This window comes from Perna viridis, chromosome 10 (assembly GCF_037379345.1).
Source record: "Perna viridis isolate PV_CMFRI_1.1 ecotype Kerala chromosome 10, ASM3737934v1, whole genome shotgun sequence".
Taxonomy (NCBI): domain Eukaryota; kingdom Metazoa; phylum Mollusca; class Bivalvia; order Mytilida; family Mytilidae; genus Perna; species Perna viridis.
In genome coordinates this window covers 35969884-35997594 of record NC_142454.1, presented here as the reverse complement: position 1 = coordinate 35997594, position 27711 = coordinate 35969884, and the positions used below count along the sequence as shown (strand labels likewise).

Below are 27711 nucleotides of genomic sequence, written 5' to 3'. Positions count from 1 at the left end.
CTATTGAAAACTTAGTGAAAACACTGCCACATTTCAAAATGGATTTACATATAACAAGAATATTCATTTGTGTAATATTTAAACTAATTTGTTACATGAAGGATGATAAAAAAGTATGATGTTGACTTGAAACCACATTTTGGTCTTCTGAAAAAAAAATCACATTTTGAAAGGAATAAATCTGTTTAAAATGCTGAACCATAACAAAAATATAAAATAAAAAATCTGCACCACATCACACTAATAAAGTTTTTCTAGAATATCTTGGTTTGAAGTAGAACTTTTCATCTAACATTTTTCCTGGCTTGGGTAGAGGAGTTTCATCATAAGTCAGCTTGGCAATTGGTGATTTCAGTTTAAGAAGCCAGTAAGCATCATTATAATAAAGATAAAATGGTTGTTTTTCTTCAAATATGTCTAAAATATCCTCCAATATTTCGATCAAAAGTTCCACATACGATTTCTTAGATTGGAATTTGGAATAAAATTTCACTATGTCCTTGGCATGGTTTTGCATTGTCACATTAGCACTTGGTGAGAATAGATCTTTAGAGCTTCCTAGAAAGTAAGGTTCTGCAGAATACAGGTTTATTTTGGTGTAATTAAGATGCACACTTTGATTGAATTTAGCACCAAGTTGACCAAACTCTGCTAGTGCACGGATTACCCAGCTTGCACAGTCAAAGGGATTGAAATAAAGCTGACCATCTACAATGTACAAATCTTAAATTACTAACAGAGTAACCTTATAGTGAAAACTTATGAAAGTATTTTCATGTGTAAATTGTATTATTTTCTCCAGTTCGAGATCTCAACTTTGCAACAAATTTGCTGTTATCGTGAAATATTTCTAGATTTTTTCATCCTCCACTCCACAGCTCAATAAATTCATAAATACTTTCAAAATGTGTTTTGAAAGTATTTATGTAAAATATGATTATCAATTTGCAGAACAGTGAGATTCTCTCGAAGACGTATGCAAGATCTAGAACTTTTCATCATTAAAATTAGATAATACTCATAGAAATTGATTAATATGATTAAATATATCTCCTTCAGTTTAAGGTGGCCTTTATACAAAATAAAAAGAGACGTTTGTTTGAGGGTGTGGTGACATGTCTCATTTTCATACATTTTATGGATTTAAATGGTTAATAGCTACTGAAAACTTAAAGATCAAGATAATATAAAAAAGATGTGATATGATTGCCAATGATATAGTCATGTAGCCATTTAATATAAATTATATTTATACAAGTCACCACACGGTCTTCAATAATGGACAAAACCCATGTCATAAAGCAAGTTGAAAATGGTCCCAAAATAATTATGATAAAATCTGCCAAGATTTGTACAAAGTTTGATCACCTGGTTTGTCCAAAACTGTCCATGTTTCATAAAAAAGACCTGTTCTGTTATCCCACAGTACCCAGTCTGCAAACTTGTTAAATACTGTACCTAGATAATCATAAATATGGTGTGCAGTGTGGTGCAACTACAAACAAAAAGGATAGGAACATCGAACAAAATAGACCTATGATACCGGTATATGGAAGCCTAGTAACACAACAGAAAAAGCTATGACATGAATCAGGTGCATCGGTAGGGTAATAAGCTTTGTTCCAGTCATTATAAATATGTATCTAGTTGAAAACTAATTGCTAAGGATGCATGTGTCCTCTGTTTACGTTAAACAATATACACCAAGTTAAATGATTTGGTAATTTTAAATGCAGCCTCTAACCAGCCATAGACAGCAAGAGGCCATGTTTTTAATCTGTACATAATTTGGTTTTAAAGTTGTAAATATGAGGCTTTTAGCTGTGTCCCGGGTGCTACAATGAATTTACACTCTAAATGAGAAGAAGAAGAAGAAGACATTCACTCTGCTATGGACATGAATAAGAGTATTGCATCCTTACATACATACATACATATACATATGTTAATCTTGGTTAATCCTTTTTGAATATTTATCGCGGTATACATCTAAAGATTTATTTCAAGTACATATATGTATATATAGCTACAGTTCACGTACATTAATTTTCTCCGTTTCGTTTCGATTTCGTTTCGCATTTTATGGGTACCGTTTGTATATTTCCCTTCTATTTGTTTAAAAAGCATCAATGAAGTGAAAAGCAGTTAATACAAAAATTGGTTAGTCAGTTTGTTACAGATATGTACATTACCAAGCGTAAAATTAGGCCATGATTACAAAATGTATGTTGTAAAATAAAGAATCTGTTTTGTCTTGCAAGAAATATATATTATCTACCCGATACTGTGGCCACTTTTACTAGGGTTCCATTTTCTGTCCAAAGTCTGTCTTCTATTTCTGGGTAAATACACACGGCTCCTTGGTTGCACCACTGAATAGTTTGATTCTCACGAACATGAGCAAATGTACAGTTCATGAGCTGGAAAAGTTCATACCATTCCATAGTATAGTTCTGGCCAGTACTCACAACTCTGAATCCCAGGGCATCGTGCATTATGTTCTGCAAATATAGAACATGTGTCAAACTATCAGTCAATTACTTTCAGTGTTTATGATAGACGTAAGTCGTCATGAATGAAGATTTAAGTCCAAAAATTCCCTTTTTGTCATGAACATTATATGCCTGAACTAAACTAGAATTAAAAAAAAATATATAAGAAAAGGATAAAAATATCATTTTGTTCGAAATTCGAGCATTTTGCAAATAGTTGATAGAATATCACAATGAAATGATGAACCTACAAGTTTGCCAAGCGCATCACCAAACTTAAACTGCCACACTGGTTTCTTTAGTGCGTATATTTCTACTTGATCACCGTCATCAACATCAGGCATCAAATTATCTGGTAAACCTGATGGGCAAAATGGAACGACGCCTGCCTGGCAAAATGAACTTGAAGCTGGTCTTACGGTGTACCGACTAAAAAGAAATAAATGGATGAATTTCGATGTTGTGAAGAATTATTTTCAAGGTAAGGACATTTCAGAAATACACGTATATATACAAAAATGTAGTTGTATGTAATTATGTCTCAAAGACACCTAGACAAGAGAGTAAATTTATTGTCAGTGGCGCATCCAGGATGATCAACCGCCTTTTATAAATTTTGTAAGAAATAATTCCAAGCCATCTTCCAAATATACGGAAGAAGATATTTACAAAATGCTGGAAGTTTTAATCGACAATATATTTGTCCAGTGTGGTGGACGCGTTTTTCAACAAACAGTCGGCATTCCAGTGGGAACATATTGTGCTCCTCTACTTGCTGACCTATTCCTTTACTCTTATGAGGCTGACTTTATAGCTGATCTTATCCGAAAGAAAGAATATCGTTTAGCTAGATCCTTTAACCTCAGTTTCCGCTATATAGATGACGTAATATCTTTAAACAATACTAATTTTGGGGTTTTGATACATCGCATCCACCCCAAAGAACATGAGATAAAGGATACTACAGACACTGTGAAGGCAGCCTCATATCATGACCTACACTTAGAAATCGATGGTCAAGGAAAACTATTGACGAAACTTTACGACAAACGTGATGACTTTTCATTCAAAATTGTCAACTTTCCTTTCTTCTGTGGCAACATCCCTTCAGCACCCGCGTATGGAGTGTTCATATCACAACTCATACATTATGCCAGAGCTTGCCGAGACTACGCAGACTTTTTATACATCATGAACTCGTGGATCGTTACAGTGTATCCATCTGCGCCATGAAAAGTGATTTGTTATAGTTTTCCTTTCCTCTTTCGTCTACCCTGGATTTGACTTTTTATGAGCAACTCGGCGGGTGTTTCTAGAAAAGCTGAGGACGCTTACCCTACCGGCGCACCTGGTCCATGCTCCTAGTTTTTAGTGGAGTCCGAGTTGCTCATTTGCTTTTCTCATTTGCTTTTGTTACTTTGATTTTAGTTACTCTATGTTCTTTGTTGTGTATGTCTTTTTTCCATGTCTGGTCTTTGTCCCTGGATTACAATCTTTTGATTACCGCTATAAGATTGGTTCCCTTGATTAGTCTTTACGGATCGACACATCCACCTCCCCACATATTAAAAAAATTCTGGAACTGTCTCAGATTGTATATTTTGCTGGTTATAATTAAGATTTTTTTCCAGAAGAACAAACAACCGCAAGATCTCCGACGAAGATTTTTTTTTATAGTTTTTTTTTAAGATCGTGGACAAGAATTCATTTTTTTAGTCATTGGATGCATGAAAATTTAAGGAGGTTAAATTGAAATGAAAGGATAGTTAGGTCACGTCTTAAAAATGTCTCTATGAAATATTCCCCAGTGATGGATCTAGTGGGTGGTAATGGGGTTTAGAATACTCCGCATTAATTGGAATTTTTTTGTCAACATTTGTGCAAAATTTGTGCACAGGCTGTAATCATGGGAACCAAGATTCTAGTGGATATCAAAAGTTTGTAACCAAGAGACAAAGTAATTAACCATGGAAGCAGATTACCAGACAAGCTTTGGTCATGGGACATCAGAGCTCTACCCATATCAAAAACACGGGATTTAGCGCACCAATTTTGATGCGCGCTTCAATTAGTTAATTTGCTACTTTCCTCGCTCTTGCAGAGTTCAAACTAGACATGTAATGAAAGTTTATTACTATTAAGAATATTATGCATAAGCTTTTCAGAAGTAATTCGTGTTTTGAAAATAGAAATTTAAAATATTGTGATCTTGAATTTACGACATGAAGTTCAAGATCACGGAGTCAAATATTGTGAAATTTTTCCAAAAATAAGCAATGCGCAAACTTCGTACAGTGTGAAAAAAATACATGTGAATAGTCTTGTCTGATGTACATGCAACAATAAAAATCTGTTTTTCCTAGGTTTTACAGAATTTCTTCTTTCTAGCAGAATCCCATGCTTTTGATATGGGACGAGGTCTTACTCCCACGGCCCAAGCCTGTCTGGCAAATCTACCGTTGGACGTCAGACCAATATCGGACTAATGGATACACCGTAACGATCCGCGAGTTCGATCATTATGACGACTATAAAACTAACATGACCCTGTTCCAGAAGTATAATTGTAAGAAGTCTGGCGCAATACAGTAAAGTCTGATTAGTTACGACAAGCTCTGGCATAACGTACAAATGCACGAGTTGTTATATGAAAACTCCATACGCAGGTGCTGAAGGGATGTTGCCACAGATGAAAGGAAAGTTAACAATACGGAACGAAGTCATTGCGTTTGCCGTATATTTTGGTCAATAATTTTCCTTCACCATCGATCTCTAAGTCAAGATATGCTAAAAACAATGAAAGCCTAAACCTTCTCTGGAACCCCATCCCTATAAAAAAAATGGATCTACACTGTTCCTCTTCCAATTATTCATTCCAGTATACGTGTATGTACATGCAAATTATTGACAATAAATATTGAAAAATATACATTGTATGTATGGATTTTACATGGAAAATATATAATTGGGTATGATTTTAATTCAAATCATAATACATATGAAAAAGGGTGTTTTTTGATACATCAGCGGCACCCTTGTTACAGTTTTCCGAAGATTTGACTCCCGTGTTATTATCCTTCTTTATTCTAATCTATGTACACGCGTGATGCCAAACCTTTTAAAATGTCATTAAAACCCGTTTAGCGCGAGTTGCGAAGTTACAGGATACGCAGACGGACGGACAGTTATGAATTTTATAAAAACCTTCTAAAATTTCATAAAAAAATCTTTGCGAGATGCGCAAGTTACAAGATTTGTGGGAAAACGTACATTTGTACGTAGGTACAGGTCGACAGACAGACATTTCTTTATAATCCAATCTGGGTTTACTATCATTCAGTTCACATAGAATACAAAGCGGAGCGCACTGTCCGGTGAATGATCCAAATTAACTGTACCGTTAAGTCCTTCCGATCCCCTTAAGTTTTCTGATGAAGCCTCTATTAAACTATAAAAAGCATAATACCGGTAGACTGATACAATGACTGTACTAGAACATTTTTGATAAGCACTATCATATATATTATAATGTTCGTACACTCTCTGCTACACATAATTATATTAACTCGTTAAGTCTGTGTTTCCAGGTTACAGACCACCAATTCAACCAATGAGCATTTGGAACGTACGCAAAAATAGTCCTACGCAGAAATTACCCCTGTTCCTCATAGTGCTGTGAAAAAAGTTCTCATCTTATTTTAAAAATTTAAAGAGTTTCTGAAAGGAAAAACATTTCTGTACATTTTATAGGTGCATTTTGCTTCTTGTGATGTGAAGCCTAATCTCCATAATGATTTTTAAATATACCCCTATCTTGTGAAAACACTGGGATTTCCCATGCTATTTATAGACCCTTCACTTCCGGTGACCAGTACTGCACTGCAAGTCTGCTAACCCCACATGCCATTCTGAGGATTGTGAGCTGACATATGTAGAATCATGCTGATATATAGTCATCTGCAGGTTAAAGTTAAGGTAAAGTCCAGAGAAGCCATTGAATATTGTGAAATTAGCATAGAAGCCTATGGGAAGTGGAATTAGTGGTTTTTAGCCTTAAGATGAAGCCATGGCAAAATGAAAAGTTTCTTGAAATAGCTTTAAACTACTTGAAGATCTTGTTAACTTTGCCATGAGAGGAATACACTACAAAAATCCTTCAAAATATGCATTTTTTAAGTTATAGGTCCAAATTATGGAAAATTGGTCTTTTTGGCTGATTTTTATGTCCTATCTTGTAAAAAGTGTAGAAAATTTAGTAAAAATATCAAATATTAAACTTTGAGGGCTATATTTACCTAAATATGGTAGTAATAAGCACTTGAAATCAAGTTTTGTGTAGATTTGAGCAAAAATTAGGTTAGAAATGAGGAAAAACTCACTTTCATTACTGCGGTTAAGGCCATATAAGCATTCCCCTATGGCAACATGGAAAATCCATTATTGAGCACTTTTTTTGCTTTAGGTGCCCTTTACTGGTCATGTTTTAATGTGAAAACACTGTATTTACAAATTTAATGCCAAATATATCACCTTTTGTGAAAATTTAAAGATTTAGGATTTTTGACATGTGATCAAGAAAAAGGGGGAGGCATGTCAGAAATAAATTTTTAAAAATAGACCAATTTCTCAGAAAATGATTACTTTTAAAACTATTTCTTCATTAATATTGTTAAAAAAACAAGTTGTGATTGATATTTTTTATTTGAAAAGTCAGAAAAAGTTCTTTGCAAATATTTAATGCATTTCAGTATGGTAGAATATTTTCACTTTTTTGCTCGCACAACTTGGTTACCCTATATTTAAAAATCAAATATTTAAAAAAGTGCTTGTCACATTTCACTGAAACTTTGCAAATGCATTCAGTATGTGTGTAGGAAGATACCTGTATAGTTATTTATATTTTCTAAGACAAAAAGTGACTCTTTAGGTTACAGACCACCAATTCAACCAATGAGCATTTGGAACGTACGCAAAAATAGTCCTACGCAGAAATTACCCCTGTTCCTCATAGTGCTGTGAAAAAAGTTCTCATCTTATTTTAAAAATTTAAAGAGTTTCTGAAAGGAAAAACATTTCTGTACATTTTATAGGTGCATTTTGCTTCTTGTGATGTGAAGCCTAATCTCCATAATGATTTTTAAATATACCCCTATCTTGTGAAAACACTGGGATTTCCCATGCTATTTATAGACCCTTCACTTCCGGTGACCAGTACTGCACTGCAAGTCTGCTAACCCCACATGCCATTCTGAGGATTGTGAGCTGACATATGTAGAATCATGCTGATATATAGTCATCTGCAGGTTAAAGTTAAGGTAAAGTCCAGAGAAGCCATTGAATATTGTGAAATTAGCATAGAAGCCTATGGGAAGTGGAATTAGTGGTTTTTAGCCTCCATGAACCTTTAACCATTAAGATATAATGTAAAGTTAGCATTATTTGTCCATAAATAAATACAATAACTCAATTTTGAACGCATGCAGATTTGAGCAACTCGATATGCAGAGGACACATGCATGGTCCATTCTCCTAGTTTTTAGTGGAGTGCTACATGCAGGTTCCCTATTTATTCTTTATTAGTTTCTATGTGTGTTCTTTTAGATCATTTGCGCTATTTTTGTGTTTTCTTAGTCTTTTCTCTGTATCCGAAAACGTAAAGTTTCCGCAGTTCGCACAATTGTTTATACCCGGAATTGGAATAATTTTACTTACCGATAAGGCATTGGCCAAATACCAGAAAGTACAGATCCAAATAAGCATGCAACGAAAAGTAGTTGTGAACACAAAAACATCATGTTGGTATTTTTAACAAACATCTTTGCACTGATGTCAAATGTCAACTGAGTCACACTTTTCTTCCTGTTTAAATCTGATAAAAATGTCGGAAATCTGTGGATGCGTTCCACAAGGTAAGCTTAAAAATCGGTGAAGATTTTCGCGAAATTACACAAAATGTTCACAATACAACAGACACATTATGTTGGTATTATCGTTATCACATGATGTCAAGTAATGTTAAAATGTGTGTAAATCCTATGGTGGACGGTTAGATTATATATGTAGGTAATCTTATCAGTTTTAATACAGGGAAATGCGATGATGTGTAACATTGACGTTCTTAATTTAATTTTAACTTCTACAATCTCCTGACCAACTTCAACAACTGAAGATAATGTCACTTTTCTCTGCACATATTATTTACAAAATTCCAAACTAAATTAAACTAGTGAATTCAAACATTAACAATAAGAGTGAGTTTAAAACTAAATACATATGTACATTTACATTGGTGGATTTTCAAAAACAAGATTTGAAGTCAGAAATTCATGTAGTTTTGTTCCTAAATGTATAATGCAGTGCAAGCTAGCATTAATTTTCTTGAAAAAATTGCAATGTCTTTAAATTTAGATGAATTGAGATATTTTATACCATGATACAGCTAAATACCAACACCAATAAACATGAAATATTAAAGTTTTCATTCAGATCTAGCATTATGTCACAAATAGTTGCTGGCTTGCACTGTATTATTCATTTAGGAACAGAATTATATAAATTTCAGATGTCAAATAATGTTTTTCACAGCTGTAGATTTATTCTAAAATATGTAGTTTACATTTTTGTTGTTAATGTTATATAGACGTTATAAAACGCGTTGCTCAGTTTGACTTATGCTTGTGTGTCATGTACATATAATGATGCATTAAGCAATGTTTCAGTGCTAAATTTAATGTATTATTAAAACTATGAATGAAAACATTTCATTAAGGAATGTCTTGGATATTGACTTTAGCTGAACCTTAATGACTGTGGGTGTAAGTTCAAATGGCTGTTTAGAATGACTCGACAGAGTCACTCATAACAATGTTCACTGGTATACTGTTCCATAATTTGATGGTTCTTGGAAAGAAAGATTGTTGTCTGACTTGTAACTGACATTGAGGAATTTGGAAGGATAATGGGGAGTGTATGTTTTGGGACTGTTTGAGAGGTGGAATTAACCGATCTGTTTTAGTGATGGCAACTAGAGAGTAATTGATTTTGTATAACATTATTAATCTTGTGTCTGATCTTCTATGAGCTAGGCTTCTCCAATTTAAATGTTGTATTATGTTGTGTATTGTGGTACCTGTTTGTCACAAACCTAGCTGCACGTCCGTGAATCATTTCTATTTTGTTTATGTCATCTATAGTGTAAGGATCCCAAATAGAGCAGACATATTCCAGTGATGGCCTGGCTAGCGATTTATATGCCTGCTTCTTTACCTTGGTGGAACTGATGTTTAGATTTCTTTTTAGGAAGCTTAATGTGTTGGTGGCTTTATTGCATATGTTGTTTACATGACTGTGCCATCTAAGGTCAGATTAGATCCTAATGCCAAGGTAATTAGCTTTATCGACATGTTCTAGTGTAAGGCCTTGTAATGTGTAGATATATTTGATAGTGTTTTTTGTTACAGGAAATCAAAAGAACATTACATTAGTCCCATTCTCCTAGTTTATCTAAGTCAGTTTGTAGTGATTTGCTGTCACCATTATATTTAAATGCTAGATATGGTAGATGGTGTCATCGGTGAATAGACGTATTGTGGAATTTAGGCCTACTGGCATATCATTGATATAAAATACAAACAGACTGGGACCCAGTACAGAACCTTGGGTACCCCAGACTTAACGTCAACATAGCCAGATGTTACACCTTCAAGGACAACTGCTTGAGTATGATTAGATAGGAAGCTGTGTATCCATTTATTAGATTTGCCTTGTATACCATAGTTTTTAAGTTTGAGAGTGAGTAAATTGTGACTGACTTTATCAAATGCCTTACTGAAATCCATGATTAATACATCTGTCTGAAAAGAGTTTTCAAGGTTTTCAGTTTCATCATCAATAAATTCTAAAAGTTGTGTTTCACAAGATCTTTGTTGCAGAAAGTCATGTTTATTTTGATATAGAATATTGTTTTCATCTGCATGGTCTATGATGGCACTAACTACAACATGGTCGAAGATTTTGCAGCAAATGCATGTCAGGGATATTGGTCTATAATTTTCAGGATTATATTAAAAGTAATGCCTATGATAGATGCCCTCAAACTACCTTTAAGCTGCACACATTTTGGGTTGCCTTTCTGTCTGTCACTATTATAGTTTTCTAATTGTTTACTGTGAATTAAAAGTTTAAACATACTTGTTCAAAAATATATCCTGGATAAACAGCCATGAAAAGTGCTGTGTGTCTATCATCTTTAAACTTTTTTTTTGGTATTTACCTGTAAGTTGTGAACAGCCTGTTAAATCTTTCTTTGTGGTGCATAACAATGTTGGTATGGGCAAAGTATTGTTTGGTGAGGAGGATGTGTGAGACTACAAGCCAATAATTTCCAAATTATTATAAAAATAAATGAATATAAAATTGTATCCATTGATGTATTAAAAAACAAAACAGTGCATCTGCACTTGGGTAATTGTCTACTTTTTTTGTCACTTCCGGTAGAATATTTTTTAGCCATTCATTATTTTGGTCTTACATTCTACACATATACATGTGTAGGAATTTGCTGACACACTGTCCATATCAAATGCTTAAGCATCCAATTTTTATGTCATACTCTTTTGCTTTCATCAAGATATTTGCGAAAAAAATAAACTCAATTCAGAAAATATGACAAATATCACAATCAAAACAATAGGAAGTTTTCAGACACTTATCCCTTTTCGATTCAGCATTGGAGAATTTTTTTGTTTTGACCACACTGATGGTGGTGGTCAAAACAAAAGTATCTCTCTAGCACCAAATCCCCAAAGGGATTAGTGTATGTATACTGGGTGAACGCCATTCCAGTGATCAAAATAAAAAGCTTTCGGTAAAAATTTAAAAACAACAAATGATCAACATGTTTTGTTTCTATACCAGTAGCCTGGACATAAATCTTTTAAATGTTGAAGAAAATTATCATGATTGTAGATGCTGACCTTCTTAAGGAATGAATGAATGACAAGGGTCATCATTCACCATTTTTGTTTATCTAGTTCCAGTGCAGAGGTAAAATTCTTGGTCATGTGTGCATTTTATTATTACTAACTTTAGTGAGGAATGCCTCCTACATGTACATGACAGACCGTTACCGTTAGTCAGTTCTGTATATTTTATTGTAGGATGATAATTAATATTGAAATATGAATTTGATTTTGAATGCATTTAAGGATTTTAAGGGTGTACAGTAACTCACAATCGGGAAATTATGAAAGGAATATTATATCATATGGAATGTTGAGCTGATTTAAATGTGTTATTTAACTCCTCTTGACCTGTCCTATGATCCACATACCTCCTGTTTTTCATTGCAAAAAAATAATTTGGGATCACAGAGAACTGAGGTTACACCAAAAAGAGATTACAGAGGGTAGGAAATTCACTCAAATTCTAACCAGTCCTGAATACAATTTTTCGATATATTTAATATGTGCCTATATAGATTTTCGCTAAAATTAGCCTGCCCTGTCAAAAAATAGCTAGTCTTGGGCTGGCGGCAGCTACTATTTCTAACTCTGGATTAAACCAATCATCTTTTCAATTAAATTTCTCTGCTTACATGACAAAATAGATCAAATAATTTTTTTTAAAATATTATATATATATATATACGGAGGAAATGAATGGAAAGTATCAGAAATTGAAGCAATGTTATCTCAGTTTTTAATTTGTTGGAGACACAGTAGTCACATTGAGAAATTAAAATTTAGGTTGATCAGATGGTAGCACACATATACAAAATGTAGCTACTATATCTACCAGACTAAACTTTCATGACTTTTGCAATTGCAAATTAATATTATTGTAGAACTTTTTATTACACATTTGCTCACTTTTGCTTAAGGCATATATGAAGTAAAAATACACAGAAATTGTGTCAAGATTGAAATATGCTGTCGTCCTGTTCCCCATAGTGTTCATAAGTCACTTGTATTTCTAATTTTACATCTCTACCATAAAGCTGGCATAATAGTTTTGTATGAATATATTTATTCTGTTGCAGACTGTGGTAGATCAATTGATATTTTGAATCTACTTCAAGAGGATCTTATTTCTGATGTTGTAAGTATATAGTAATATATTGGCACTTTAGTAGAATAAAACTCACAGCAACTCCCAACTTTCACTGCATATAAACAAGCTGAAAATGGAAAGATAAAACTCACAGCAACTCCCAAGTTCCACTGCATATAAACAAGCTGAAAAAAAAACAAGATAAAACTCACAGCAACTCCCAAGTTCCATTGCATATAAACAAGCTGAAAAAAAAAACAAGATAAAACTCACAGCAACTCCCAAGTTCCACTGCATATAAACAAGCTGAAAAAAAAAACAAGATAAAACTCACAGCAACTCCCAAGTTCCATTGCATATAAACAAGCTGAAAAAGGCAAGATAAAACTCACAGCAACTCCCAACTTGAATGCAATTTTCAGTGGTTCACCGTTCTTTCAAAATTTAAATATTGTCATACCAGAACCATTTTTCTTCTCAGATTCTGTTTTTGTTTACTAATATTTTTTTTTTCAGTGTCACAATGTCTTGTCTTTTATGCACTCAAGAGCATCCACCATTAACTTACAGGTATTACTAGAGGTATGTATAGAAAAAACTTCAAAAAAATGTTAAAGTTGATTTATTATAGTGTATTACAGTATATATAGATGTTACATGAGCCTGTTTTCATAAAAAAAAATTTCTCTTATTGAGGTTTCTAAGACTAAGACTAAGAAATTTTATTTAAAGACGGGTTTCAATATAACATAAAACATAAACTCCTCAAATCCTCAGAGTTTTCTGCTATTTAAAATTTCAAGCAAGCTAATTTTTTAAAATTTAAGTTGAGGAAAGCTTTAAGGAAATTCTCATTTTGAGATTTTTTTTATGAAACCCAAGCCTGTCTTATTACGGTATAAAGACAGATTTTAGAACCAGAAAATTGTATGTATGAGATGATTGATAGTTGGGATACATTTATTGATAGATTAATTTTAGCTCCAATAATAGGTGGTGAAGTGTTTTTACATATTTAGAATACCAGTATGTTCCAAGCAGAAAGAATGATGTAAAATCAACAATACATAATTTTGTCACTATGTGCATTTGCATTTACAATACACAATACAGTTTCACCCAAATTGTTCTTTCTTTAAGCTTTTTAGAGTTGTCTCCCCTTTATTAATATCACTTTGTTATTATCTTGAATATTTTTCCGATCTTTTTGTCCAAAGTTATTAATGCATCTTGAACACTTCCTTCATTGATTATTACTTCTAAAATTAATTATTTTATCCACAATTGAATAGCAATAGAGCTTTATGTTTATATTTCAGAAATCTGGACAGAGTGATGTACATATCAATGAAGATGAACTTCAGAGTATAGTCAATGTTATAAAACATATTTACAGGTATTTACTCTTAATTTATCCATTGTTAACCGTGGAAGTATTTTATTTCATGAATAGTTACATGTATTTACCCAGCTTCTTTCATACACTGTACTATTATTAGGCCAGGTTTTATTTTTTTGTGCTTTTGAAAGAGTACATAAAGTTTCATAGTACAGACAATGATTTTTGAAGGTACTAATTTTTGCACATAATTTTATACTTAATACAAGATATAAGAAAGTGCTTCATAGTAATACATGTGAAAAAATTCTTGGTTACACATGTTTATAGGAATTAAAATTTTGAAAAAAAGTGTCATTTTTGGTGATCTTTAGATTCTTTAACATTTTAAAATGTAGAAAAATTCTGATTTTTAATTGGACATTTTCAGCTAGAATGTGATCAAAACCACATGACTCCCTCTAATCACTGCATGATGTATATAAGGTATAACAAAGATTTATCAAATATTAATCTGGAACTTGAAATGGAAATATTTTCCAAGAAAATAATTGTATTTTTTGGAAGGACCAAACTTATTTATACTTCAGTATTTGATATATCGGGACCCAAGTATTTTTCCACTCCTTCATTGATTTACCTTTAGTGTTTGTATAGAATGACATTACTTCAAGTTGATAATTACATCATTATAATTGCTGCATCCTTATTTTCCTCTAGGTCTGCAGCTAAACATGTATTACAGCACAAAGATCTTAAGACACAACTTGATTTAAGCCTTAAGTTTTCAGAAAAGTGTTCAGAATGTATAGCCAATTGTTGGAGCTTAGATAAACAGGTAAGATTTTAATAGTTCTTATTCATATTTTACTTAGGATAATATATGCTACAATTAAGTAATTGTTAAATCCAAGACCAAACTGATTTGTATATCAGAAAGTTGACAAGACTTCCTATATCAAAAGTAATGAGCTTTCATTAAAGATACTATTTGAAGAGTTTGAAATTTTAAAAAGGGATATGTAAAATATTGTGACCAATAAAAAAAAGTTGTGAAGGTTGTGAAGGTTGCTCTTAAATGTTTGAATTACTTATTACAAACAATACAAAGGCAATTTAATTTTATCAGCAGCTCACAAAACAGAATTAAAAAAGAGTCATTAGCATAAGAGTCAGTAGATTCTTATTGGAAGTGTTTATATTAGATTTACAAATAAACTGTACATGTACTACATCTTACACGTGATACCAGTACACTCTTATATAAACTATATACTTGTTACACATTTTTTTTTATCTTCTAAATACCAGTTACTTAGGTGGATAATCATTTGTGAAAGTTAAGACAAGTCATAAAAAACAATTTGTTGGAATTGAACCCATTACTCTTAATAAATGAAGTACACATGTACTATGAATTGGTAGCTATTATTACAATCATGATGCATGTGTTTAAGACCAAAATTTAGGTTTTTTTAAGTGAACCCTCCATCAGTAATTTAAAAAAAAACTGCAAGTACCTAACTACTGTATTACTCAATGAATAGGGGTATTTTGGGCAAAAGTAGGGCCAAAATTATTTCTCTCATTTTTTAAAAATAAGTATCTAAATTTCTAGATCCACTCCTGGTATTAGAAGATGAATCTTAAAATGAATTTCTGTTTTTTTTTGTCCTTGTGGTTTTATCACCATGATGATCATGTGAACATCTTTTTTTTTCTTGGCAGGATGGAAATTCACCAAAATTAGAAGATAGTCTAATGTTTGGTGTTGGAAGAGTAAGAACAAACTTTTTTATTACTTTGTATCAGTCATTTCAATAATGGCTTTAACATAAATGAATTTAAAGAGTAATCAAGGGAACCAAGGTTCTAGCGAAAATCAAAAGAATGTAATCCAGGGACAAAGACATGACTTGGAAAACAGACATGCATAACAAAGATCATATAGTAACTAAAATCATACATGCAAAGTAACAAAAGCATATGAGCACCCTTGACTCCACTAAAAACTGAGAGCATGGACTAGGTGCACCGGTTTTTCTAGAAACACCCGCCAAGTTGTTCATAAAAAGTCTAGTCAGGGGTAGACAAAAGAGGAAAGGAATGCTATGACACGTTGAACAAATCAGTTTTCATGGTGCAGATGGATACACCATAACGATCCACGAGTTCATGATGATGACCATAACACTTTTGTAGTGATGACTTCAATCTTGTAGCAACATAACCCTGTTCCAGAAGCCTACTTGTGAGAAGTCTAGCGTGATACGAAAAGTCTGTGTAGTTATGGCAAGAACATATATGGTGTAACAAAAATATATTGGAAATTACATGTACATATAAGGCTACCAGAAAGTCATTTAAAAATGTTAAAATGTTCTACAATATTTGACCTGTAATTACTCCTTAAGCTGTTGTACTCATTTGCTATGCAACCAACATAAAAAAATGAAAACTTTAATCTCATCTCAACTCAACAAATGATGCCCAATCTTTGACTTGCTGAGAAGACCATTCAGATTACACCAGGATGGACTATTTGCTTATCAACATGGTGTTATAAATGGTTGTTGAATTAATTAATTGAATTAATTTTTTTTGAAGTACCCAAAAGGCCTGATTTTTTCACATGAGAAAAGACGTTTAATTGTGGTACATGTATGTACAAATAAAAGGGCACCAAGAGAATGCATGTACATGTTTCATTACACAGCAATGGTGAACATGTGTATCAGGCTCTGTGCATCAGACTTTTTAAAAAAAAAATAAAAAAAGACTCAGTTTTCAAACAAGAAAACATATATCAATACATTCCTTGACATGTTGTTAGAAGTCATATCAAATCATAAACTGCTTTGTATTCTATAAAAAAACAGTAAATCAGCAGCTCACAAAACAGAATTAAAAAAGAGTCAATAAGATAAGACCTAGAACCTTCATTAGCATAAGAGTCAGTAGATTCTTATTGGAAGTGTTTATATTAGATTTACAAATAAACTGTACATGTACTACATCGTACATGTGTTATCAGTACACTCTTTTATAAACTATAGGCTTGTTACACATTTTTTTTTATCTTCTAAATACCAGTTACTTAGGTGGATAATCATTTGTGAAAGTTAAGACAAGTCATAAAAACAATTTGTTGGAATTGAACCCATTACTCTTAATAAATGAAGTACACATGTACTATGAATTGGTAGCTATTATTACTATGATGATGCATGTGTTTAAGACCAAAATTTAGGTTTTTTCTGGTGAACCCTCCATCAGTAAAGTTAAAAAAAAATGCAAATACTTAACTACTGAATTACGCTATGAATAGGGGCATTTTGGGCAAAAGCATAGGTGTACATTTCCAGAACTACTCTTTAAAACAACTAAACTGTTTAGATCAATTTGTATACTACTAGTACATGTCAATTATGAGGTTCACTAGTTTAAATTTGGTCAACATACAGATGAATGTCAATAACCTCTGTTTTATACTTTTATGGGGAAGTTAGGTATAGATGTAAGATTAACTGTCTTTTCTGGCAGTTTGTTGTAATGCAATGGAAACTGTGAGTTGCTGTGAGTTAAATTTGATCTTTTTCAGCTCGTAGATATGCAGTGGAAGTTAGGAGTTGCTGTGAGTTCAGACTCCTGTAAGAATCTCAACACTACGTTTGTATCCATGACAGTCAAAGTTGCAGACACATCAGGCCAACTTACAACGCATGCGTTTGAAATGACTGTTCCACAATTTAAGGTATCATATTTTATTGAGTTTGAGCTAGAAATACTGCATGCACATACATGCATGTTGCATGTTGACTTATGTTCTTTATGAAAAATATGATATGCCAGATGTGTTTACATTTATGAATCTCCATAATTTTAACGAATTTTGACCACAAATTAAGCTTGAATTTCTCCATACTACCTACCATATGTGAAAGAGTAATCAAGGGAGCCAAGATTTTAGGGGAAATCAAAAGAATCTAATCAAGGGACAAAGACCATACATGAAAAACAGACAAACATAACAAAGAACATAACGTAACTAAAATAAAAGAACAGCGTTCCAATGTTCCCTGCGAAAAAAAAAGTGAGGAAAACTGTAAATTCACTGAAATTTCAAAAAGTACAAGGGCCATAACTTCCATAAAAATCAATCAATCCTAATCAAAGTCGATCTTAAGCTGCAACTTCTGATATTAAGATTACATGCAAAATATAAAATCAATTGGTGAAAGCATTATAAAAAAAAGTGCAGAAATTTGTAAATTCACTCTAAGTCCAAGGGCTGTAACTTCAGTAAAAATCAGTCAACCGTAACCAAAGTCGAACTTAATCTGTAACTTCTCATAGTTAGACTACATACAAAATTTAAAATCAATTGGTGAAAGCATTACCAAAAAAAAAAGTGCAGAAAACTGTAAATTCACTGTAAAGTCCAAGGGCCACAACTTCCATAAAAATCATTCAACCGTAACCAAAGTTGAACTTAATCTGTAACTCTTCGTAATAAGGCCACATTCCAAAAACAAACTTATTTGGTAAAAGCATAACAAAAAAAAAGTGCGGAAAAGGCAGACTGACGGACAGGGGCCGGTATTTCTATGTATAATATACACAAGGTAACATAAGTAAATGAGCAACTTGGACTCCACTAAAAACTAGGAGCATGGACCAGGTGCAAATCACACAAAGTAAAGGATTTTGTTGTTGATGTTCATTAAATATGACCATTAATACGGATTGTCATTACACAGCATGGACAGGTCTGCTTTTCTAAAAATAAGGGAAAAAACAGTCTTTTTTAATAGATTTTATTATAGATATCACAATTTTATTGCCTAGTCGCTGAATTCTATAAATATGCTCTTGTTGTAGTTGCTGATTATTTCATGTCATTTTTTGTTAATAATCAAATATCAAATATTAATCAAAAACAAATATGGCACTTCTGTTAATGTTTGACACAACATATCCAAGGATTGTTTACTGCTATATGCATTTTAAATCATTTTATCTACTCTCAGATTTGATAGAGTTATAGAGAGATTTGCTTTAAATACTGCAGAATTAGAAATACAATATGATTGTACAATAAAACCTTGTCCAATCTATCCCCCCTTTTGGACTTAAGGAAGTAGACCTAAGGTAAGGGACATTACTATTGAAATCAGTGATATCTTTGAATCATATTCAATTCCACCAAAGCCTATCAAGCTTCCATTTGAAACAGAATGAAATCAGTCCAAGTTACTTTGATGCTTATATGAGATGGATGAAAAAAGCTGAATACAAACATTCCAATGATTTGGAAGAGTTGTCTCCCTTACCTTAGGTCTACCTCCTTAATGTTTGGTCATTGGTGCATGGTTAACACAGGTTAAACATTTATTGAAACTGACGTAAACAGACATAAGAGAGTCATTGGTTTAGGCAGATGTCTAACTTATTTACTGAAATGGTTTTTATATAAATGTTGTATTTTTTTTCAGAATCTGTCAAAGCAGTTCCAAGAAATAGCAAGACACATGGAGACACCTAACTTTTGATATTTATTTATCCATATTTATTCAGCATTGCATTACAGAATGGAAAAAGGTTTTTTGTTGAGGTCTAGAACCCTGATAATGTTGATTATGTTGAGGTCTAGAACCTTAATAATGTTGATTGTGTTGATGTCTGAAACCCTGATCAAGTTGATTATGTTGAGGTCTAGAACCCTGATAATGTTGATTATGTTGAGGTCTAGAACCCTGATAATGTTGATTATGTTGAGGTCTAGAACCCTGATCAAGTTGATTAGTTTTCTGTACACTTTTTTAGTGTGTGAATCAAATGATAATTCTACATTAGTTTTTTTATTAGATTTATTAAAAAAAAAAAGATTTTAAATTTCTGGCTATCTGATAATCTTTTTCTAATTAAAAGCACATTGTGTTATTAAAGTTGTTCCAGCCCTGTTTAGTGAGTTGAGTTATAGTACTATCATATTAGATCTGTACTTGTAGAAATTTTATGTGAATTTGTCATGCATGTTTTATTTATTATTTTGGTACATTTATATTGTTTTTTTGTTCATTGCAATGTTTCTTTTTGTCACACAGTGATATGATTTGATATTTATGATTTATAGAAGTGCATGTAATCACCCTTCATGGTTCAGTATACATAGACACAATGTGACAGGTTCAAACTGTTGTCAGTTTTATAATTAAACAATGATAGAAATTTGGTTTGATGAAGTTTTTTTTAAAAATTTTTCTGGACTGCATAACAAATCATATTGTAGTGATATAAATTGAGTTATCGTTCTTGTCACTACACATTAACACAAATTAATGCATGTTAAGAACCATTTATGATTACTTTGATATTTGCTGTAAATAAAGCAATGTACTAAACCTAATGGGAAAATAAAGGTAAAATAAAGATAGAAATCATATAGTTTGTGTTGTGCCTTTAATCTTGGCTATTTTTGATATTGATACACAAATGTAGCTGTGATTTACAAAATTTTCCCTGTGTAAAAATTTTCGATAATTCACTTTGTGAAATAACTCAGTAATTTTGTCTCTGACTTTCTTCCGCCCAAACGTCACAACATAAATTAATGTCAATCAACCGGTCACAAAATTTAAAATTTATGTTGAAAATAGCAACCAATAATGAAGAAAATCTGTATAATATATAGTAGAATCAGTTGGTTATTTGGTTATGGTGAATAACCAGAATGTAATCATTTGTGCCAGGAAAGCACTTAAAATTTAACTTGTTCCGCACATGTTAATCTTTGTGTTCTTCGGCACTTGTGATTGTATTTTGATTGGATTTTTAAATGTAGTAAAATACTAAATATAGATTCAGTTAGCAGATCAATATTAAAATCAGAGAAATGATTAGTGAAAAAAAAACGACGTAATCTATCATATTACTTACCTGGAAAAAAAAAAACAGCTGTTAAATTTAGTAAAATCTGTGTACCATTTTTGTAGCTTATGTTATTGTAAAGATTCTATAATTGGTTGGTATAATTTTTTGTGGTTTGTCAAAATTTCATTATTTTGTAGATTCTTAAATTCGCAGATTTCTTAAATCCATTTAAATTTAAATGTAACGTTTGGTTTGGAATACGAAATTATGGTTTGGTTGGTGGTTCTTGATTAAAACACGAAAGTTTGTACCCTATAAAATATTTGTTTTTACTAAATTGTCAAATTATTTTTTATATGCGTGACCAACGGTGACGCTTTTACTCTTCTGTCTTACTTGGTACTCTCATACATTTCCAGATTAAAAGACCCGTGAAAGCAGGTTTAGTGGCCCTTCGTCACACATAGGTGGCACCTTCTTAGAATAATTTGTAACTCAAACGGTATTAAACCAATATCAGTCAAACTTTGCACGGTTTGTATAAAAAATGCATCTTCTAATATGAAAAAAATTGTTAAATTAAATTTATTTTCTACATTTTCAGCATAAACTTCGCCATAATTTGTCATTATATTTTGTAGATGATACCTAGCTAAGCCTAGTGACTAATGTACATCGAAAGATTTACATTCTTTTTAAAGTGGGGCATATATAGCCTTGGAAACATAAAGTTATGTTCTATGTTTTATCTGCGGAATCGTTATTCTATTTGGATGAATGTAACAGATTTTTAGACGAATACTTTATCTAGTAGTACTTTTAAAGGTTAGAGTAGACAACTGTATACATCACAGTCGACCTTTTGACCTGATTATATAACTTTATTTGCATTTTTAAGATTATTTAAGATAATCAAATAGAAGGTATACACATCCGACCACATGACAGTCACATTACCAAACGGTTAGTATGATTTGTACATGTGTATTAATTCCCATTGTCTAGCTAAAGGGCAAGAGTTCAGTTGTTTTAATTGCACGATCCACGAAGTAATTAGTTATATGTTTGTTTGTTTGTTGGGGATCGGTCTACACACGTCCTGTTCACCATAGTTAAATTTAAATTGACGTAAAAGACCTTTGAGATGTGTGTGGCTTTTTTATACATGTTTTTTTTTAGGAAGGAATCGGTTAAGAGAGGTTTCATTGTATTTGCTGTTGAGAAAACTATATTGACCAGTAGTGATGAAGACGCAATAATCCCAGATAACCAATTTGACCCGATTATATTATTTGCAACATCATGATCTGATGAAATATAAGATAAAACCATTCGATCACAAGACAGATACGATTCGGAAAGTATACGCACGTATGTATAATTCAAATAATCCATGGAGAAATTGTTACACAGAGTAATTGCGCAATTAAATATTTTTTTTAAAATGTCTAGAGTCATTTTTAATAAATCGTTTCACTTGCCTCTATTGGGTTGTATGTTTAGAGAAATGTATTACATATTTGGAGCCTGCAGTCATATGTTCGAATTCTTAAATTCTGTTGCACTTGATAATTTTGGATATTGACAAAAATAATTGTTTCACTTGTTCCTTATGTAAAATATTGTCTTTGATCTTCATTTGAAATGTTTATGTCAGAATATAATATATACAAAATGTGTTATACACCAGCATACAAAATGAATTTTTAGTACTCTGTGAGTATTCAAAGATGCACATTTCCATTTTATTGCATGGTTGTCTAAAGCAAGTTTTGTGTTCATTTTCTTACGATTTTCCAGGATGCATATTTTCACCAAAATGGTAGCATCCTCGAAGGAGGGTGAGGTGTTAACCTATGGATGCCTTAGTATTATCAAAACTGATTGGATTCCAAGTTGTGATTGTTTGATGCATGATTGTGTGCATTTATTTTCACTTTTCAGGCGATGAATAAAGTGACTATATGTATTACAGTGCTGACAGTCGGCATGGCCTTATCAATAGGACCACCAATACAACCACCAGCATATTCTGTTTTCTTCACAGAAGTATTGCACATATTTGGACAAACATTTGACAATAATGGGTATTGGTTCTATGATTTCCTTAACGGCAGAATGAGGTACGATCATTTACGGGGACACAGAGACAACTTCTGTTATGGACAGAACCTGAGTGACAGTGACCCACATGGGCCTTGCACACTGCTTTTCACAAATCACAGCTATATGTACGTTTATTATCCCTTAGCCAAAAATTGCTGTGCTCTGTGCGGTGAAAAAGACAAATGCACTGTGTTAAAACCGACGTGGTTATCAAATGGAACGTTTACTGGAAAGAAAACGATACAAGGTTCGACTTGTTATGGATGGATAACAAACGGCTTCGATTTTCGGGACGAACTATATGTTACAGATAAGAATATTCCATGTCAGTATACTGAGAATTCATACGACGGAGATATATCCCATACAATAACATTCAATCAATCAACCTATAAAGTGGGACAACCCAATCCAGAATTATTCGAAATTCCCTACTATTGTAACAAGAAATGTCCACGTCCTCCATTTCCACCAAATTGATACCCGACACAAGATTTACATGTATAAGTACACATTAAAGAGTTTAATACAATAGTTAAAACTGAATTTTAAAATTCAATTGTTCAATATTTGACACTTCTACCCATTTGTCTTAGCCGGACTCTCATACATTTCAAGATAAAAGGCCTAGCAGCTTTCATCCTTTCTGACTGCGAGTAAAGGTCTTCTTGTTCTTGTTTTATCCGTTTTCTGGCATAATCCTTTACAGCATCCAAGTGATTTTAAAGCTGCATTAGCTGCCATTTTCGTCATTTTTTTTGGTTTCTGTTGAAATATGCCTTAACTGAAGTATTTTGACTAAATTGTACTTTTCATAATTTCATTCGATATCCACAAATAAAATGTGTTAAATACATGAAATAGATGTTTATATATTTATTGTCTTGCAAGACAAAAAATCGACCTAGATAAATTCGTATGTATGTGACCTCTGGGGACCTTAATCCACGCATGTGCTGTAAGAGTAGCGTTATCAAAAACCAAATCTGATTGCAAAGCGAAAGTGGTAATCAGTTGCAAGAAAGACCGTCGGAATCAAGCCGTAAAAGGCAAAAGTTCGAATATAATGCAAGGGTCGTTGTGTACTTTACGTTTTGTGATAAAATGTGGCACAGATATGGTCAGTAATTGGCATTATTAATTTGAAAACTAATCAAGAAATAGATGAAATGAAATGTAAACAAGACATGTGCATTTGTTATTGTTATTTTTTTAACCAAGATTAAAGTATTTTAAACCCAGGTCAATATCCTGTCGGCAATCTTCGGATGTAATGGCGAAAAATAATTAGATCAGCGCTATCGATCTTCTTTGATTACAAAAGTGTTGTTTTCACAATATTCTGTAGGTATTATCGACTTTTATTGCTTCAATTGCTTTACTACAATCCTATTTCATTTTATCAGCAACATTCAGTAGAATCAAAACTCAACAAATTTGGCGGCTAATGCAGCTTTAAAGCTACAATTCAAATTTATGGTGCGTTGAGGCAAGCACAGTCAGGTGGATTTAGCCTTGAAGTCCTCAGTATCATGAGGTTCCGCAATACCCTTTTGTGTTTGAAAATTAATTTGTATTCGATGCAGTTGGTGAAGTACAGGAATATGAAGTGATCGGTATGGATTTGTCTTTGAAAAACGGTGGAATTTTATTCGTTTTGCAAAGTAAGTGAAAACCGTCGTTTGACACATATTCAGCAATTAACAAATTCGCCACGCAAGGTTTGTGATAATAAGTAAAACCCACAAAAACAGACCCATGAATATACCGCATAGTTGTCCAAACCATACACGTTTTCAAGTCCCTTTATACCAATTTAAAATGGATTTTGAACCTCGGTAAACCGCACACAAGTCTAAACTCAACCAATTTCAAAGTAAAAAAAAAGTTCGGTTTAGGCGGATTTCACTGTATCCTATAGACCCTCTTTGATCTAAAACCAGTACATTGACTATATATCTAGTACTTCACAAAATCGGTACTAAAACATACTAGTCTGATGTTACCGGACAAACAAGAGATAAAGCGCGAAAACATAAAGATCTTTACATAACTGTTCAAAAACTAGGAAAATTCGGTTTCACCAAATGCATGATGTTTTCACAATTCTATTTATATTTGTGTCAAACTTATCACTGGATTATAAACAGTAATGAAAAGGGCGATTTGTTTTGGTTTAGAGTGCTTTATCTTGAAATAAGTCCTTTACATCATTATCCTGGATATGGTATCGGACACTTCTTCGTACAATATTTCGGAATTTCAAAAACAGCTGGCTTTGGGGGCGGATTATATACAAAACTCTCCTGATAGAATGTAAAGTTGTGCATAATATCTCCATTAAAAGATTGTGTTCTTAGTTGACATGGGACTCCGTCCGTTCTAACATACCAGGTGTCGATTGTTGTTGCACCTCTGATCTGCCAACCAAAACAGATCGACCCATCAAAGGTGACGTTCCCCACGTAGGTTGAATTCAGCAACCACGTGTCTTTTATAACGGTACACTGTTTTTCGGGTTCACAAAGTCTGCAGCATTTTTCTTGTTCTGGGTAAATAATATAAAGACGTTTGTCGTTAGCGAAGAGCAATTCGCAATATGCAGATGGGTGTTCAATATTTAAAAGTGATTCATGGCATAAAACATCAACTTGTCCTTCAAACTTGTCTATCCTCATTGAATACATGTTAATACTGTATGATAAGAACCCGAAATTTTCGGCTCTTTCCTTTGTCTTTATACTAACCATTTCTTTGAACGAGATTGTAAATGCCGGTGGCATGACTGGTGGAACAAGATCGAAGGCACCTGCTAACGGAAATAAAAGGTAAATCCCAAGGACTGAACATGTCATCCTGAAATTAAAATAATAATAATAACAATAGTATAATCAAACAATACAAAACGACCCAAAAGAAAAAGTACGAAATGACAAAAGGACGAGATTTTAAAAAAGTAAATCATAGTCACACATTCAAAATAATATTTAACAATTGAAAAAAAAGAAAAAGACTGAAAAAGATAATTAAGGTCTTACAAAAATCTTATAACCAACAATAAAAACGGGCGACAAAATAAAACCGAATACAAATTGAAATTAACGACGGACAAGACCTAAGTGTATGTTCTAGTTGCGCTCAATGATAAGTACACAGTATATGACGTTAAGGAATTATATAAATGAATAAATTCCACTTTTTCAAAGTTTTTTGCAAACTCTTGGAGAAACATGTATTCCACGAATAAATAATTGTACTATGTTTGAACGAAATGCTATATTTTGACCTATATAAGTCGTTTTTTGGAAAAAAATAATAGAGTACATACATGTGGACAGTTTGACTTCCATTCATTTGATTGTTATCTTTGCAGGTCACGATCACTCTTCGTCTTACACGCAGGTCATTTACACCAAGTACATTTGTCTTTTATGTATTTAGAACACAACATTGTGGAACATTGTATATACAACATTGAGAAAATAAAAAAACCCCACAAAATCGACTAACATTAAATGATCAACTAGAACTCGCGCAAGAAGTAAAAATAAGTATTTGATATGCGCTCCCTTTATATGAACCATCACGGGACCTCTGGTTTCGTGATATATAAAAGAAGAAACAAATATTTATTTTTATGAAAGCAAAATTACCAACTGTATAGATTTTGGTATAATGAAACGTGTTTTAAGGAGTAAACTCTTATCAGCAGCAATGGAAACATATTTAAGAAGTTCATACATGTATATACACAAAGTACTCAAGCAACAAAATCGAAAGAGAAAGCCAGACGAACACCGATGAATTAGTTCTAACAAAGTATACCAAAAGGGACTACAGCACTGTTGCTTCAATGTTTAATACAAGGAATATATTTTACAATTTGGAGTTTGTAGTATTGAAATTACGGTAAATAATCTGTGATATACATTTCACAACAGACAACTCAGACTTATACATAAATTTGAAATTCAAATAAATTTAAATTTCAAATTGATAAAATCGAATAGAAATTTGCGTCATTTTGTCTTTGCGTTTTTTGGGTAATAAGAAACCGGTGCAAGGATAATATAAGTATTACGCATTACCGATTTCTACATTAGTTTCTTTTATTAGTGGATATGTCCGCGTGATTTAAAGTAAGGTAGAAAACAAAAACAAATAGTTTACATGAAGTAATCATAATCAAACGAACCGAGAAATGAAGTTAAATCCATTACAGGTCTGACATCAACAACAAAAAAGTAATAAGCCTAGATTTTTTTAAATTTTGAGATACTGCAAGTGTTGGTAAAACAATCTGTGATGTAATTTGAACAAGACAGGTCTGACTACTAGGGTAGTGAATATCTCCAGCGACTCTCTCATTATTTTTAAGAAATTGTACGTGGCATATGTATCCATACAATAAATGGCAAAGTGATTTCAAATACACTACACTGTTCTTTGACCAAAATAAAATATGGTGAGCAAGGATTTATTTTTTATTTACTTTACTTTACTATTTGATATAAATGGGGTTTAGTATTCATGATGAAGATGGGATTTAATAGATAAAGTTTAGGAAATAGTTTTCTTAAATGAGCAGACGCAACCACACTATCACATTTTAGACAATATAAACTTGTAAATATGTGGGTAAAGACACGCGTGAAAAAAAAAACAAAGAAAAAAAAAGAACAAAGGAAACTAACAAACAAACAAACAAACAAACAAACAAACTATATACAGTATGCAATAAAGTCCATCTAACATTTAGAACATTTGTACAGAACAAATGTTGTGTACTATAAATAATTACAAAGCAAGTAAAACTTCGTATACATTCAATGGACACACTAAATCTCATGT

The 27711-nt window shown here is 32.5% G+C and overlaps 4 protein-coding genes across 5 annotated transcripts; 2 read left to right on the top strand and 2 right to left on the bottom strand.

Moving 5' to 3' along the window:
• Positions 1-62: 62 nt before the first annotated feature.
• LOC148605608 (bis(monoacylglycero)phosphate synthase CLN5-like) lies at positions 63-8340 on the bottom strand. Its single transcript, XM_088548801.1, has 5 exons — positions 8205-8340; positions 2744-2921; positions 2279-2501; positions 1369-1458; positions 63-708 (listed from the first exon to the last, which is right to left on the bottom strand). The coding sequence occupies exons 1-5, from the start codon at positions 8306-8308 to the stop codon at positions 236-238; spliced, it is 1068 nt and encodes a 355-aa protein (XP_088404927.1). The 5' UTR covers positions 8309-8340; the 3' UTR covers positions 63-235.
• LOC148605607 (COMM domain-containing protein 6-like) lies at positions 8261-20326 on the top strand. The gene is made up of 8 exons (XM_088548804.1): positions 8261-8401; positions 12532-12590; positions 13059-13124; positions 13862-13938; positions 14602-14719; positions 15610-15660; positions 17483-17635; positions 19377-20326. The coding sequence occupies exons 1-8, from the start codon at positions 8326-8328 to the stop codon at positions 19431-19433; spliced, it is 657 nt and encodes a 218-aa protein (XP_088404930.1). The 5' UTR covers positions 8261-8325; the 3' UTR covers positions 19434-20326.
• A 1247-nt stretch (positions 20327-21573) lies between these two features.
• LOC148605606 (uncharacterized) lies at positions 21574-23406 on the top strand. Of its 2 annotated transcripts, XM_088548805.1 has the most exons (3): positions 21574-21717; positions 21934-22125; positions 22699-23406. In XM_088548805.1, the coding sequence occupies exon 3, from the start codon at positions 22702-22704 to the stop codon at positions 23338-23340; it is 639 nt and encodes a 212-aa protein (XP_088404931.1). In that variant the 5' UTR covers positions 21574-21717; positions 21934-22125; positions 22699-22701; the 3' UTR covers positions 23341-23406. The 2 variants fall into 2 exon arrangements, with proteins under 2 accessions (XP_088404931.1, XP_088404932.1); XM_088548806.1 differs by lacking the exon at positions 21934-22125 and having other exon boundaries at positions 21614-21717.
• Positions 23407-24030: 624 nt separating this feature from the next.
• LOC148605605 (uncharacterized) lies at positions 24031-26345 on the bottom strand. The gene is made up of 2 exons (XM_088548802.1): positions 26189-26345; positions 24031-25716 (listed from the first exon to the last, which is right to left on the bottom strand). The coding sequence occupies exons 1-2, from the start codon at positions 26212-26214 to the stop codon at positions 25074-25076; spliced, it is 669 nt and encodes a 222-aa protein (XP_088404928.1). The 5' UTR covers positions 26215-26345; the 3' UTR covers positions 24031-25073.
• Positions 26346-27711: the final 1366 nt, after the last annotated feature.

What these genes read in the sequence shown, in the direction of transcription:
- LOC148605608 (XM_088548801.1), bottom strand. Translation starts at nt 8,308, where the DNA reads ATGTTTGTTAAAAATACCAACATGATGTTTTTGTGTTCACAACTACTT. An exon ending in ATTTGGCCAATGCCTTATCG is followed by an intron (nt 2,922 to 8,204) that starts GTAAGTAAAATT and finishes ATTTCTTTTTAG; the next exon opens with TCGGTACACCGTAAGACCAG. An exon ending in AAAAGTGGCCACAGTATCGG is followed by an intron (nt 1,459 to 2,278) that starts GTAGATAATATA and finishes ATGATTATCTAG; the next exon opens with GTACAGTATTTAACAAGTTT.
- LOC148605607 (XM_088548804.1), top strand. Translation starts at nt 8,326, where the DNA reads ATGTCAACTGAGTCACACTTTTCTTCCTGTTTAAATCTGATAAAAATG. An exon ending in ACTTACAGGTATTACTAGAG is followed by an intron (nt 13,125 to 13,861) that starts GTATGTATAGAA and finishes TTTATATTTCAG; the next exon opens with AAATCTGGACAGAGTGATGT. An exon ending in TAATGTTTGGTGTTGGAAGA is followed by an intron (nt 15,661 to 17,482) that starts GTAAGAACAAAC and finishes GATCTTTTTCAG; the next exon opens with CTCGTAGATATGCAGTGGAA.
- LOC148605606 (XM_088548805.1), top strand. Translation starts at nt 22,702, where the DNA reads ATGAATAAAGTGACTATATGTATTACAGTGCTGACAGTCGGCATGGCC.
- LOC148605605 (XM_088548802.1), bottom strand. Translation starts at nt 26,214, where the DNA reads ATGAATGGAAGTCAAACTGTCCACAT. An exon ending in GGAAGTCAAACTGTCCACAT is followed by an intron (nt 25,717 to 26,188) that starts GTATGTACTCTA and finishes TTTTAATTTCAG; the next exon opens with GATGACATGTTCAGTCCTTG.